At 45.7% G+C, this 15,539-nt stretch overlaps 1 protein-coding gene across 1 annotated transcript in view; it reads right to left on the reverse strand.

Moving 5' to 3' along the window:
* KLF9 (Kruppel-like factor 9) overlaps positions 1–15,539 on the reverse strand; it is a 28,978-nt gene extending 13,439 nt beyond the window's left edge. Inside the window, exon 1 of the mRNA XM_011948900.1 lies at positions 15,033–15,539. Coding sequence (XP_011804290.1) covers positions 15,033–15,537 — 505 coding nt within the window. The 5' untranslated portion in view covers positions 15,538–15,539. The remainder of the gene's footprint in view (positions 1–15,032) is intronic.

Below are 15,539 nucleotides of genomic sequence, written 5' to 3' on the forward strand. Positions count from 1 at the left end.
GTTAGATAGGCTTTGTAAGAATAATCCTGCCTGAATGCCATCCCATCATATTACTACCATTTGCTTCTGACCTCTCACTGAATCCTTTTTGTGATTTGGCTTCCGTTTATATTTTATTTGTTGATACAACAGAGACAGTGTAGGGCTTAGGTGTGAGATTTTACTTCTGGATCTCTGTGTTTATCTGCAGAAAGCAACTTGTCCTATGCTTTAGGTTCTGAAATGGTAAGTGGGTGTGTCTGTGACATCTGTACACAGCACTTCCTCATTTAAGCATGCTGGAGTCTAAGAAGCAAGCCTATCCAAATATCATTCACATGTTCCCAGCCTCAGCTATCTGTGAGATAGCACATGCGGTCCCAGCAGACCTCAAACAAAAGACAGCAGACAACAGAATTTTTTTTTTTTTTTTTGAGATGGAGTCTCGCTCTGTCACCCAGGCTGGAGTGCAGTGGCGCAATCTTGGCTCACTGCAACCTCTGCCTCCTGGGTTCAAGCAATTCTTGTGTCTCAGCCTCCCAAGTAGCTGGGATTACAGGCACTGCCACCATGCCCAGCTAATTTTTGCATTTTTAGTAGAGACAGGGTTTCACCATGCTGGCCAGGCTGGTCTTGAACTCCTGACCTCAGGTGATCCTCCTGCCTTGGCCTCCCAAAGTGCTGAGATTACAAGCATGAGCCACCGTGCCCGGCTGACAACAGATTCTTGACTCTTTAGGTTCTTGATTCAGTGAAAGCTATACATTTTTTTTTTTTTCCTGTGAGGCAAGGTCTTGCTCTGTCACCCAGTGACATGATCTCAGCTCACTGCAGCCTCAACCTCCCAGGCTCCAGTGATCCTCCCACCTCGGCCTCCCAAGTAGCTGGACCACAGGTGCATGCCACCACACCCAGCTAATTTTGCTTATTTTTTGTATAGACAGGGGTCTCACTATGTAGTCCTGGCTGGTCTCAAACTCCTGGGCTCAAGTAATCCTCCTGCCTTGGCCTTCCAAAGTGCTGGGATTACAGGCATGAGCCACTGCACCTGGCCAAGAACGGTCTTGAAGTCTCAGTTATATGGCCCTGCCTGAAAACTAAAAATGGTGCAGAGGCAAAATGCGGACCCTAAACATACATTTTTAACACAATGAAGATCTGCCTCGTGGTGTAGTGTGATAAAAGACCATATAAGTCAGAGTCATAGAATTTAGAGGTGGATGAAATCTTAGTGATCCTCCAAAGGCCCAGAGAGATGATGCAACCTCCCCACAACCACACAGCTAGCCCTTCAAAGACCAGATCCTGGCCCAGACTAGGTAATTCCCACCATCCCAGACTCTGCTGCCTCTGTCCAGCTAATTGTGGGAAAGATAGATAATAAATATCCACCTAGGCATTAAATATTGAACAAGATATAAATGCCTAATGGCAAAGCTATCCCAAGAACAGATTCTTGGAATCTTTGCATTTTTGATGATTTTTATCACCACGGAATTCAAACCTGTCATGTTTTAGATGAAGCCGACTCAGAGGGCAGATGACGTGCCCAAGGACACCCTGCACAATAGTGTGTGACCAGATTAAAACCAGGTTTCAAATTGCTCCTTCAGTTTTATGCACAAAATGGGATTAGATGTGAAAGAAGAGCCCAGACTCAAACTAAAAGCACAGAGACTGACCTTTCACAGTGCCTTTTTCTCTAATTCCCTGCCTTCCAGGCCCTTCCTTCCATATGCGTTGCCTCGGGGGAGGGGGGTGGTAAGACATAGTTTAGAATAAATAAGTTGCCACTGAGCTTTAATTTTCAAAGTAGCATTTAGAAAACTCATTTAACACTTGTGCTGGTGTCGTCATTTTCCTTCTGAAAAACTGGAAACTCTTTCTGTTGCTATTATATTAATAAAGTTGGTGTTTATTTTCTGGTTTAAAAAAAAAAAAAAGTCCTTGAGCTTAAAAAACTCTCAGTTTGCCAGATCTTCCAACTAAGACATGAGGGGCAGAAAAAGAAAAAGAGAAAGAGCTGGTAGGACTGTATTAGAGACACAGAGGTCTCTAAGAAGTGTCCAGGTCTTTATTCTCCTTGTAGAAACAGCCTTTGAGACATGCCTAGAGGAAGTGCCTTATACAAATAAGGCCCTCTTGGAAGCCCTGCACGGGCCGTGACACCTGAGGAGTTGGGGAGCTACAGCTGAGAGGGGTCTCAGTGCGTGCACCCTTCTAAGTGCTGGGTGGGGAAAAGGACTGCGTTCCTGAGCCCAAAACTGTGCTGTTGGAGAAATCCACAAGAGGACTGGGTCACAGTGCAAGGATCTAACACCTAGAGCCACTGATGTCAGCCTGTGAGGATGGGGACACAGGCAAGTGCATGACAGACATCTCAGTGGACATCATCACAAGGTCAAAGGACAGCATGCAACATGGCTGGCTCTCCCATGAGGCTGAAACAAGAGATGAGCCCCATGTCCACCAAACAGAAGATCACTCCCAGGGGAAGGAAAGGCAAGGGACCCCAAATCAGAGAGAGAGAACCTGATTTTGCAAACATTTAGCCAAAAGAGAATATAATTTAATACGGAAGTAACTGAGACCCTGAATTGCCAAGAAAAAGATTGTCCTCCAGCAGCAGAAATGGAGAGACTGATGCCTGATTAGTCAACATCTATTCTACCTGCTGGGCTGTGGCATTCATAAGGACTCATGGTGAAAAGTGATGCCACTCCAACAAGTGTTTCATCCAGCTTTTTCCCTCTGGGCTCAACCTCTGCACACTGTGTGCACACTGTATGGTATGTAATCCCCACACCACAGTATGGCTGCAGTGACCATAAATCCTACTCAGACATGCCACATGGGCCACCAGCAGCTTTTCAAGCTTTTAACCCTTCTGCTTCTGGGATGAAGTGAGCCACTAAGTCACATGGCTTGGTGTTTGGCACCAAAGACCACAAAGAACTGCAGGTCGGAGCTGTCCACCCTTCACAAAACAGCCCCCACTCAACCCTCCCCGAGATCTCAGAAAAGGAATATAGTCCCCTCTTTGCGCATGTATTCCATTCAAAACATGCCCAAAGGCATCAGTCACTTTTATGCGGTTTTTGTTAAGTTGTTTTAAAGGCATGTATGCCTTTGGGCATGTTTTGAAATTTAGGAGCAAGCAGGGCTTTGAGAAGAAATGCCTCAGGCTGGGTGTAGGCCTGTAATCCCAACAGTTTGGGAGACTGGGGCAGGAGGATCACTTGAGGCCAGGAGTTCGAGACCAGCCTGAGCAATAGAGCAAAATCTCATCTCCAAAAGAAAAATAAAAACATTTTTTTTAATTAGCTGGGCATGGTGGTGCGTGCCTGTGGTCCCAGCTATTCAGGAGACCTAGGTGAGAGATCACTGGAGCCAAGGAGCTTAAGGATGCAATGAGCTATGATTGTGCCACTGTACTCCAGCCAGGGCAACAGAGCGAGACCCTGTCTCAAGAAATCCAGCCTGGCCAACATGGTGAAACCCCGTCTCTACTATAAATACAAAAATTAGCTGGGTGCTGTGGCTCCTGCCTGTAATCCCAGCACTTTGGAAGGCCGAGGCGGGCAAATCACTTAAGGTCAGAAGTTCAAGACCAGCCTGGCCAACATGATGAAACCCTGTCTCTACTAAAAATACAAAAATTAGCTGGGTGTGGTGGCTGGCACCTGTAATCCCAGCTACTTGGGAGGCTGAGGCAGGAGAATCATGTGAACCTGGGAGGCGGAGGTTGCAGTGAGCAGAGATTACACCACTGCACTCTAGTTAGGGCAACAGAGCAAGACTCCGTCACAAAAAAAAAAAAGAAAAAAAAAATAGGCTGGCTAGCAGTGGCTCACGCCTGTAATCCCAGCACTTTGGGGGGGCAAGGTGGGTGAATCACATGAGGCCAGGAATTCGAGACCAGCCTGGCCAACATGGTAAAACCCATCTCTACTAAAAATACAAAAATTAGCTGGGTGTAGTGGCACGTGCCTGTAGTCCCAGCTACTCGGGAGGCTGAGGCAGGAGAATAGCTTGAATCTGGGAGGCAGAGGTTGCAGTGAGCGAGATCATGCCACAGCACTCCAGCCTGGGCAACAGGGTGAGACTGTCTCAAAAATAAATAAATAAAAATAAAATAAAATCAATTACAAAAAAAAAGAAAAAGAAAAAGAAATGCCTCAAGTTAGAGAAAATAGCCTGTGTTTTTCACACTGGGAACCCCCACTTCAGTGTGATAATGCTCACTGAACAAGCATTTTGGGGCTGGCCATGACTATGGATTGCAATACGAGAGAAAGCCAGCTGCTTGGTTGTCATTCTGCTTATTTTCATTAAAATGGTAATGGTACAAAACTACTGTAGAATTACGGTAGCACAGGGAGTTAAGTCACTTTTATGCGTTTTTGTTAAGTTATTTTTAAGCTCGACTTTTTGCCTCTTATGATTTATTACAGTGTTTTTCTTGGGCACTGTGCACACTGAATACATTTCTGAACCTCAATGGGAACTGCCATATAAACAGCTCCTCTTTGTACAGACTAGGCTTTTATCTATTAGCACATAGGGTAATATGTGTTCCTGTAAACATGATTTGTTTCTCTGGACATTAAAATGGACAGACTGGAATTAAAACTAAGTCAATGGCTTTGAAGTTCACCCTGCTGCTGTTATACTTGTTCCATGTGAGGCTTTTGGTATCGGCTTCTAGAACATCCACTCAGGAGGACCAGTGGGTGTTTGCCTAAGCATATGTAATACCTGTCAAAACCATCTATCTTCTGCAAGACCCTTCTGTACCTTCACTTATGGCCTATCTGTCTTTCAGGCTGAACTCCAGAGATAGTTCAGAGCTCTTTCCCATCAAAAGGAAGAAAAATATATAGGAAAAAATTATCGTCCTGTTTGCCTGTCATTTTGTCAAACTCTGTTCTTTGGAAAATCCTGTTGGTAGTTCTAAATGGGATGACAGCCGGGCATGGTGGCTCACACGGGTAATTCCAGCACTTTGGGAAGCTGATGGGGGTGGATCACCTGAGGTCAGGAGTTCAAGACAAGCCTGGCCAACCTGGTAAAACCCCATCTCTACTAAAAATACAAAAATTAGCCTGGCATGGCGGTATGTGGCTGTAATCTCAGCTATTCGGGAGGCTGAGGCACCAGAATGGCTTAAACCCGTGAGGTAGAGGTTGCAGCGAGCCGAGATCGTGCTGCTGCACTCCAGCCTGGGCAGCAGGGCAAGACTTTGTCTCAAAAAAATACAAATAGAAATAAATAAATAACTAAATGGGACGATGGAGTGAATAGGTGTTGGTTTTGCCTGTCTGGCATTTGTTCCCTTTTGAATAATAAATAACACATTAAATTTCCTTTTGGCAACAACTCCTTCCCCATTCTGGGTACATGTAACTCCAGGGAGGGTGACCCCATACCTCCAGACCCAGAGATCGGATGTGACCCAGTCATGCCATAGTGATTCATTTCAGGGATGGGGCACACAATCTGAACTAGTCATAGAGCTTAAAGCCTGGAACTTTTGCTGGAATCATTGGGAACGGAAAACTGTCTTTCCTTGGGGCTTGCTTAAGTGGCAGGATATGAGTCTGGAACTGTGGGCAGCCATCTCACCGCTATTTGGAGACAGCCCTGCCAACCCCATGAATGAGGCCATAGCAAAAGGCAGCAAAACTGAGCCATAGAGAGGCAGACACTGAGTGCCTGTATCCACAGACACCGAAACGAGAGCTACCCCAGATGTGTTTGTAACCTGAACCAATAAAGTTTCATTTTTTTTTTTATTAAGCCAGTCCCTGTTCGGATTCTGTTGTCCTGACCAATACAGCTTTGGGCCCACAACCAGGTTATTTTTCAACGGGAAGGAAGCAGCTTCTGGATAACTATGGAAAATACAGAGTAGGTGTGGTCAGAGTCCAAGATTTCTGCTGACACTCCTAACCGAGGTTCGTGAAAACCAACCACGAGCCAGAGTTAGAACAACAAAAGAGTAGACAGCTGAAGACTGGTGGCTCTGGGACCAAACCCAAGAGAAGCACGTAAAACACAGGGTCTCTTCCCACTGGCGGAAACCCAAGGGGTCCAGATCAGCAAGCATTCGTGCCCAATTCCACCCACCTAGAGACAGACTAGGAAAATTCCAGTGTAACCTTGAACTAGGTCAACTAACGCCCAGTCTGATTCCTCCTGTTAAATGAGAATAGCACCTTTCTACCTCACAGGATTGCTGTTGAGTTTAAATGTGACAATGCATGTAAACCATTTAGCTTGGAACCAGACATATAATAAATGTAAGATATTATCATTATTATCACTATTAGTCACAAAATCCAAGGTGCCTGGTACCAGCATTTTACATAGCTTTTTGCAGGTAAGTCACTCAATAAATAATTTAAGTGAACGAGCTGGCCAGGTGCAGTGGCTCACGTCTGTAATCCTAACACTTTGGGAGGCTGAGGTGGGCAAATGGCTTGAGCTCAGAAGTTTGAGACCAGCCTGGACAACATAGTGAAACCCAGTCTCTACAAAATATACAAAAATAGGCCGGGCGTGGTGGTGTACATCTGTGGTCCCAGTTACTTGGGAGGCTGAGGTGGGAGGATTGCTTGAGTTGGGGGCAGGGGGAAGTGGGGGGAGAGTGCAGAGAGTGCAGAGCCAAGATCCTTCATGCCACTGCACTCCAGCCTCGGTGACAGAGTGAGACTGAGTCTCAAAATAACAATAATAATAATAATGATAATAATAACAAATAATTTAAGTGAATGAGGCAGTGCTGGACTAATCTGGAATTCTCAACAAAAATTCTAGGAATCAAGGGTTTCCTGGACACGCATATAAATTCTTTATTTTTAATTATAATGGTGTGATTTAAACACCTCATCTGAATTAAGCCTCATAACAACTTCATAAATATGTAATTACTGAGCTCCATTTTACAGATGAGAAACCTGAGGCTCAGAGAAGGTAAATGGAGCCTGAGTTGTCATAAATAGAATGGTGGAGACAGGATTCAAAAACCCATGTCTGAGGGACGCGAAGGCCTGTGCTCTGACGACTCCGTCTACTGTCTCTGTACTGAAGGTAAAGGCCCCTCACATTCCAGTTCCTCAGTCTTGGCTGTTCAATATGAAATGGGTCAGGCCTTACTCTTCCTTTCTAACTGACTGTCTTATCAAAGCTAGCTCTCTGGAAGAGAGAGATGATGAAACCTTTTCTTCTCTGTTTCTTTGGGCCAAGATGATCTGTAACTTTGCTCCCAGTTCTAAAATGTCCAAAGAGAGACTTTTGTGTTTTTGTCCCTTGCCCATTCCACTGGTTCCCACTTCGGTTCAAGTCAGGCCCTTTGGGAGACACTCCCTTCCACAACCACGGAGGCTCAGCTTGGAAAAATGTTCAAACTTCATTGAAGACGTAACACCACGGACTGCATTTCAGATCCTTGTCGTTAATTTTGTATTGCTTAAGCTCCCGTCTCTTATTTTAATCTATTTAAATAAATGTCCCCACTTTTTAAAAAGACTCAATCTGGCCAGTTAAGGATTGGTTTTTCTCCTGTTCAAATTCTCCTAGATTCCTTTTTCCTGTTCAAATTTGTGATCATTCTCAGTTTCATTAAAAAATAAACAAAGTCAAAGGCCCAGTAGCAGCAGCTCTGGCTTACATCATGAGCAAACTGGTTCTCTCAGCTCTAGAACCTTTAGATTTCAGATCCAGATTCTTCACTTCTCATCTCAGGATTCCGAAGTCAATTATGCCACACTAGAAACTGAGATTGAAAGAGAAGCCTTCGGGCACACCATCCAAAAGGCTTTGGACACACACAGCAATGAATGCCCTGGGAGGGTACCATGTATTTAAAAAAAAAAAAAAAAAAAAAAGGGTGCATTTCACTCCTTCAGTGGGGATCACATTCTTATGAATAATAATGTTAGTCCTATTATTTGCTGAGGGGACTGCTTGAGGCTGGGATAAAACAAATGTTTACTCGTGGCCTTAATGCATCAAAAAGGTATTAAAGTTTCAGGAGGATTCCAGGTAGGCAGTGGTAGGAAATCTCTCAGCAACTCTGCCTTGGGCTGTTTCAGAGAGTGCTGCTCCCATAAAAAGGGCATAGGCCACCCTACCTAACTCCACCTCTGCCCTTTCACTTGGTTAACTCCATGAAGCAGCTCTTTAAGGTGAAAAAGAAAAATGTTAATGTCCCAGGAAAGCAAGGGGGGAAAAGAAGTCAAATGAAAGTACTGCAAAGAATTCAAAAGGAAGGAAAAATTCCTAGGCACCCACAGAGCCAAGCTTGAAGCTAGGGGCTTTAGCATGTTCTGCTGACAAATGCTTCCAACTACCTAGTACCCTCATGAGCTGGTGAGGCTCTGGGAGATTACACAGTATGACCACTCCCATGCTAGTCCAGGCAGAGAGGTGGCTTTTGAACCCTGGTAGTGTGCTTTGAAGCCCTCCAAGTCCCCCTAAAACGTTTCAAGAGAATAGTCCCCATCTCTCTGAGGGTGGGGATGTGCTTTCTTAAAGACAAAATGATGGATGTGATGACCTCCCAAGGTCACTTCCAACCTCCAAGTTCTATTCTTTTGATACTAACAACTGCTGCCACCAAGTGCTCTGAGTTAAGCCTAGGCCTGTGACTAACTTCCAACAAAAAGTGGGGCGGAGAGAGAGAGCCAGGATTGCTCAAAGACCACTGAAAGAGGATCTCACTTCTTTCCCTTTTTAACCATCTGTGGGGTTTTTTTCTTCGTCTTCCTTTTGCCCCTCCTTTCTGCGTGTGTTGCATAGAAACAGAAAGTGCCTTTGTACCAATTACTAGGCACTAATTTACGCTCTTCAGTGGGCGCTGGGCTTGCTGGAGAAACATTAGGAAAAGGTGGGAGGGTCGGATGTGGGGGAGGATTGTAGCAGTGGAGGAAGGAATGGCATGCTACAAGCTTTTTCTCCAAGCCTGAGAACAGCCAAGGGGAAAGAGAGAGAGAGAGAGGGAAAAAAAAAAAGAACACGGAAGATTTGGAAGTCAAGACTAACAAATGCAACAAAGCTTTTTTTTTTTTAATGAAGAATGGTAATGATCAGAAGGCATTCAGAAATCAAACTGATGGGATAGAAAGCAGGCTCCAACTAGAGCATGTCAGATTGTTTTAGGGGCTTCTGAAAGAGTGAAGACCGGGAAATCATCCGCCCACTTTTCTTCTCAATGAACTTATTAAGGAAAATCATTGTCAGCCATTTTCCCAATATGTCATATGATGTTTCTCCCTGGGAAGTTCAATCTGGGAATTTCCCACAGATGTTGCAGAATGACTAGTCTTTGGGATAAGCGTCAACAATTGAGACAGGAATGTAAATCTGACCCTCATGTTCAGAATCCAAGAATTCATTTCCCTCAGCTTACATCTTTGTGTCTGAAGGTAATGGGGTGTCACCATTCAAGCGGCACTGTATTTACTCTGGTATCTCCCTCTCTCACGCAGGAACCCACTTATATCCTTGCCCTCTCTCTTCTTACCACCCACAGAAGATGTGAGAGGAAAATCAAGGGAAACAGTGTGCGTACTCTGTAATCTGACCCCACTTGTGTTTTCTATTGTGAAACAGTAATCTTGCCAGCAGAAGATTCTCAGAGGCTCCCTGACTTTGTCTTTGCTAGGGCAGATAGATGGAGGATGACCCAGGACACGCAGGAAATGAGGGAAGAAAGGCAACTGGTGGCTCCTACCTTGCCACTAGCAATAAGAACTGTAGGGTCCTGACAGCCTACAGCCCCAGGGTCAGATTTCTGCAGAAAGCTCGGGCTGAAGAATAGTTTGGGCATCTTTCACTTGATTCAAGGGAGTTTTAGCCTCTTGTCTAAAACCCAGAAGCAAACCCTATAGCAAACCCTTGCAGCCTTAGAAACCCATCTTCTATAGCTAGAAGCTATGTGTATGCAGCCTTTTGCATAGCTTGTTATTCTTCCCTAACAGGATACCTGATATCACTCCTATTGCTGAGTGGGGTGGGGCAGTACCATCTCCCAGGGGGCAAAAATTGGTTCTGTGACAGGTGAAAAAGTCTTAGCTATTACGATTTGTCGCTTTCAGAAAGGGGCATAGTCCATAAACAGCTCAAGTATATCTGTGGAATTAAAATGTAATGGAGGAGGCCAGGTGCAGTGGCTCACGCCTGTAAGTCCAGAACTTTGGGAGGCCGAGGTGAGCAGATCACTTGAAGTCAGGAGTTCGAGACTAGCCTGGCCAACATGGTGAAACCCTGTCTCTACTAAAAATGCAAAAAAAAATTAGTCGGGTGTGGTGGCACACACCCATAATCCCAGTTACTCTGGAGGCTGAGGCAGGAGAATCAGTAATGGAGGGGTCAATTATGGAAAAAGGGTAGAGAAACAGTTACCTGTGCAAGCCCCCCTCAGGCCTAGTTGTAAATCTATGTTGGATGAAGCAAGTTGGGTTATGAAATGCCATTCCCTATCACTCTGGGGAGCCCTCTGGAAAGAAAAATGGGGTAGAGATAATGTGTCCCTAAGGATCCAGGCACAGGGCTTCCATTCCACTAACGAAGAGAAGAGATGGCAGTAAGGGCTGGGTAGGGCCTACTTAATGGGCAGCCAAGCAAGCTAAGGCTCTCTAGTCTAGGGCAAAGCCTTGCCCTGTCTCTAAGGCCCCACCTCCCAGGCAATGAAGGTGAGTTTTTCCTCATACCTCTGATGACATCAGACTCTCCTTGACCAAACAGTTCACTCCAAAGCCTTTTACAGTAATTGAGGGAGAAGAGTGCAAGAAGCTCAGGGCAACCTCATGCCTTTAAGCAAAATTCCCACCTAAGTTAGAGTTGGCCAGTGATGAACATTCCTAGAGGGGCCAAAAAAATCTGTTTTCCATATTGGAGGACAACTTCTACTACAGAGACTGTCCAGGTCCCTCACACCAAGTATGCCAAGGATCCCAAGAATGTGTTCCAAGAGGCTAAGGAGAAGCACAAGCCGCCACTCGGGGCTTTTGTAGCTCCCATCTCTCCTGGTTTTTTTATGAGCCTCTTTTTGCACTATATATATATATATACACACACACACTGAATATATATATATACACACACACTGAATATATATATACTGAAAAATATTTTTTCATAGAACTCGGGTGTGATGTTGGAATTTGGGGTTTTCTCATCTTCAGAATCCTATAACCAATGTTATCAAACTCAACCCATTGTCAACACTTGGCAATAGCTGACTTAAGCCCCTCCAAAAAGAGAGTAAGATGGCACCTGGCATAGAAACAAGGCCTAAGGTTTCTATCATCTGGATATCAACCCAGCATGATTCAACATCAGCCTGTTCTGATGACTTCTGAGCTGGAATTAGAATGTAGTTGTTTCCTTCTCCAAACGATAACACTGCCTTTACCACCCACCCCCCAAAATCTGCCCATACTCTATGTGAAGGCTAAGTGCAAAGTCAGGAGACTTAAGATAAACTTCATGTTAATTACATTTTCAAATAATATGCTTGATATATTTTCATATAAAATACTCCAATAGTTCTAAAATTAATCTGAAACAGTACAAATACATCATAAAGTGTCCAAAAAGTCTGGAAACAGGAAAAACAGTATATTTGTTGCATCTTTTTTTCTTTAGATTAACAATGGATCCACTGCTTAAACTTTAGAGGTATGTCACCGGAAAAGATCTGCTCTGGTTGAAGAAAAACAAACTGAACACACTATTTGAAAATGTAAATTAACATACTGCTTAAAAATAAGTTTATCTGCCGGGCGTGGTGGCTCACGCCCATAATCCCAGCACTTTGGGAGGCGGGCAGATCACAAGATCAGGAGATCGAGACCATCCTGGCTAACACAGTGAAACCCCGTCTCTATTAAAAATACAAAAAATTAGCCGGGCGCGGTGGCGGGCGCCTGTAGTCCCAGCTACTCGGGAGGCTGAGGCACGAGAATGGCGTGAACCCGGGAGGCGGAGGTTGCAGTGAGCCGAGATCGCACGGCTGCACTCCAGCCTGGGCGACAGAGCAAGACTCCGTCTCAAAAACAACAACAACAACAACAGCAACAAACAAGTTTATCCAGTGTTTCCTGATTTTTGAGGTGAAGTTCTGTATATTATACACAAACTACAGGACCCAGCATTTCTCAAGGGGCTACTGTGTGTGGAACCCTACTAGGTGCTTTATAGATGTTATCTTTGCACAAGAACCTGTGACTTGAGGATAGTAGCCCTATCTTGTGGATTAAGAAAGTGAGGCTTAAACAAGCAGAGGTTGCAAACTTAAAGGCTAAAAGACATCATGTAAATTATTAAAAATACGAGGTACTGCCCCCATATCATGATCAGTTCAAGCCAATTGTTCCTAGGCTGGAATTCAGGCCCAGTTTTGCCAGATCTTTTGATTTTTCCAGACAAGTCAGAAATCTGGACTCATGCCACAATCCTCTGATTTTTCGATGTTGGTAACTAATTAAATTTTTATAAACCCTGTGTTGGCCAAGCCAAACAAATCGCAAAGCAAATTCAGCAGCAGGCCTCCAGTTTGCAAACTCTGAATTAAAGTAACTTGCTTATGGTCTCAAATGAGAACACAATAGGACAAATCAGAACCCAGCTCAGTCGGCTTCAACTGTGTCTTTCCTCCCAGCACACTACAGAAGTAGCAGCACTGAATTAGAAGAAAATCTGTTTGAATGATTCAACTTCTAAAGCTGGTGTAGAAGTGGTCTATGGAAGTGGCAGCTGTATGTGTCTCTATAAGGAAGTGAGCAAGCTGGAGGGTTTCTTACAGGAACGTTAGCAGCACTGAACAAGGGGGTGTGGCAGGGAGTTCAGCTCTTAACATCTTCACAGAATGCAGACATTCCAAATGCCATCTCTGCCCACCTTCTTAATTTAACACCAGCAGAAAGAAAATTAGGAAAGCTCCTTACCCTACCCTACAGTCAATTTAAATTCAAGTTGTATCTGAAACTTCCAAATGCATGAGATCTCCAAGTCTCTTATTTAAAGTAACCTTAACACATACCTCCTCTAGCAGGAATACACTTCTGACAATATTAACCCAGGCTGAGGTTTTGTTCAACCGTGCACTAAGATTAGAGATCCCCAAAACATAGACACCTGCAATCACCATATCCCTAGGTTCAAAGGACTGTAGCACTTAAAGCTGAATGAACATCTCACTTCGTTTTCCACTCCTGACTGGGAAAAAGGTTCTCCTGAAACAGCTGAGCCGAATGACTTGCCTTATGGAGAATTAAGGAGCAGCACGCATGCACGCACACATAAGCAGCCATTTCTATAAATGCCTGAGAAAAATCACTCAGCCGAATGGCCCAGAATGCTGGAAACCCTATTCCTGAGTCGGACCGACTCTGGCAGCTCACAGAGGCACTGCAGGCCTCCCTGGCTGCACGACTGGGCAGCTCCCTGAAGGAGAAAATGTCTTTGCTCAAGGTGGCAGTGGGTGCCGATGGGAACAACTGAACTCGGGGAACATGGCTGACACAGCCAGGCCCGCCCAGCAGCTGTTGGTGAGTAACATCCTCCGGTTAATACACCCCTACTTCACCCCCAGAGCCACACTAAAGGTCACATCCCCCAACACAGGCACATGCCTTTCAGCAACCTTACAGACACAAACCTTAAAACGTGCTGTTTTATGGCAACCTAGATGATGACCCAAAACAGAACCTAATTTTGCATTAACCATGGAGGAAATACAGTCTGATTCCGGTGCCAGCAGCCACCTCCACAAGAAGAAGTTTCCAAAGGAAATGGAATGAGAAGCAGTTACGTGACCTTTCTTTTAAAAAGGAAAGCAAAACAAAACAAAAAACCCCAATCAAGTATCATTTTTTTCCGTGTATCATTTTTAAACCACAGGCCCAAGACCTCATCTTAAAAGTATCGAAGTATTACACCAAAAAAATGACAACACTTTTCCAACTAACTCCAACAATACCCTCTCAAACACGGTGTCACAGGACAGAAGCAAAAGGCTTATCTGAGAGGACCAAGCCCCGCTACCTCATCTGAATAGCGTTTGTAAAAGAAGCGTTCGGAAGATGGTCAGACAGCATATCCAAATGTGAATGCTTTCCAACTTTCACCGTGCATGTTAAACACAACCAAGAGAACTAGATGACCCAGGTCCCTGCAAGTCTCCAACGCCCATTTTCAAAGGCAGATAGATGTCTTTCTGGCCACATTCTTGTCCAGCCCTTCCTCTCATCCTCCCTGGGAGGAACTATTCCCTGAGGCCTCCAGAACCGCCCAACATTCATTACCAAGGTTGACCTCCGGCAAGCACCACACCTCCCTGCAAACCGCCTGATTCAGGGGTGGAGGGTGCGACCTAAGTCACATGGCCAAAAAAAAAAAAAAAAACTCAGCTCTGAAATCTGGCTCATTAGGAAGGCTAATGAGTGAAGTTAACCACCATTACTTGATCAAACTCCTCTGCTCCCTGAAGGAGGGTTATTTTAAACCTCTCGGGGGACTCCTGGCCAAATTTAAAACCACCTTGGCAAGCCCAGAAAAGTAGCAGGCATCCAGTTAAATGAGTCCTTAGTCATCCCTAAAAAGGCTCGAAGTAAAGTGCGCCGCGTCCCCCCTCGGTTTCAACCACTTCTCTGGAGCCCGACAAGGGAATTAAATAAAAGATACGCCATCTGACTTCCCCGCTGCCAGCGTCTTTCCCAGGTGGGGTGGCCCCACCGACGCGGGGTGCTGGAGTCCCGGGGGCGGGGCGGGACAGGGGAGGGGCGGACACCACTCCCCGCGAAGCCACGCACCGCACTCGCTCTGCCCGCCAGTTTAAGGCTCTCGGTGGCTCCCGAAGGCCGGGGACAATTAAGGAGAGAGTTAGCTTTCCGCCAATGCACATTTAAATTATTTAAAGAGTTAAACCGCATCTTATCCAACATGTTTGCACCCTTTCGGCCGAGTGCAGTGTCCCGAACGCCCAGGAACACTGCCTGGCCAAAGGTTAACCCCAGAGCTCCGGGGGAGAGGGCGACGCCGCTAACCTGTATGCACTCTGTAATGGGCTTTGAGATGGGAGGATTTTCCATAGACTTTCCCACAGCCACTGTAGGGGCACTTGTGCCTCTTTTCGGAGGCGTGTTTCCCCTTCGCAGCCACTCCAGGGTGGAGGAGAGAGAGCGGGCTGGGCGCGCTGCCAGGATCCTGTCTCTCCTCCGGGCTGTGGGAAGGACTCGACCCAGATTCGGTGGTCACGTCGCTGTCGGATCCCATATCCTCATCTGGACTCTCCAGACTGTCGCTGCACACGGAGGGGGTCTGGATGGGTCGGTACTTGTTCAGGTCCAACAAGCTCTTGGCGATGGTGACCAGCGTGCAGTAATCCTTCCAGGTGTCCCCCGGGTCACCGTGCTCCTTGGTCACCTCGCGCTCAGGTAGTCGCAGCCGCTCGGCGTCCGGAGCGCCCCCATGCTCCGGCACCGCAGCGCGGTTCGAAATGGAAACCAGACACTGGGCAGCCACGAAGTCCATGTAGGCGGCCGCGGACATGG

This window comes from Colobus angolensis, unplaced genomic scaffold (genome assembly GCF_000951035.1).
Source record: "Colobus angolensis palliatus isolate OR3802 unplaced genomic scaffold, Cang.pa_1.0 Scaffold286, whole genome shotgun sequence".
NCBI lineage: Eukaryota > Metazoa > Chordata > Mammalia > Primates > Cercopithecidae > Colobus > Colobus angolensis.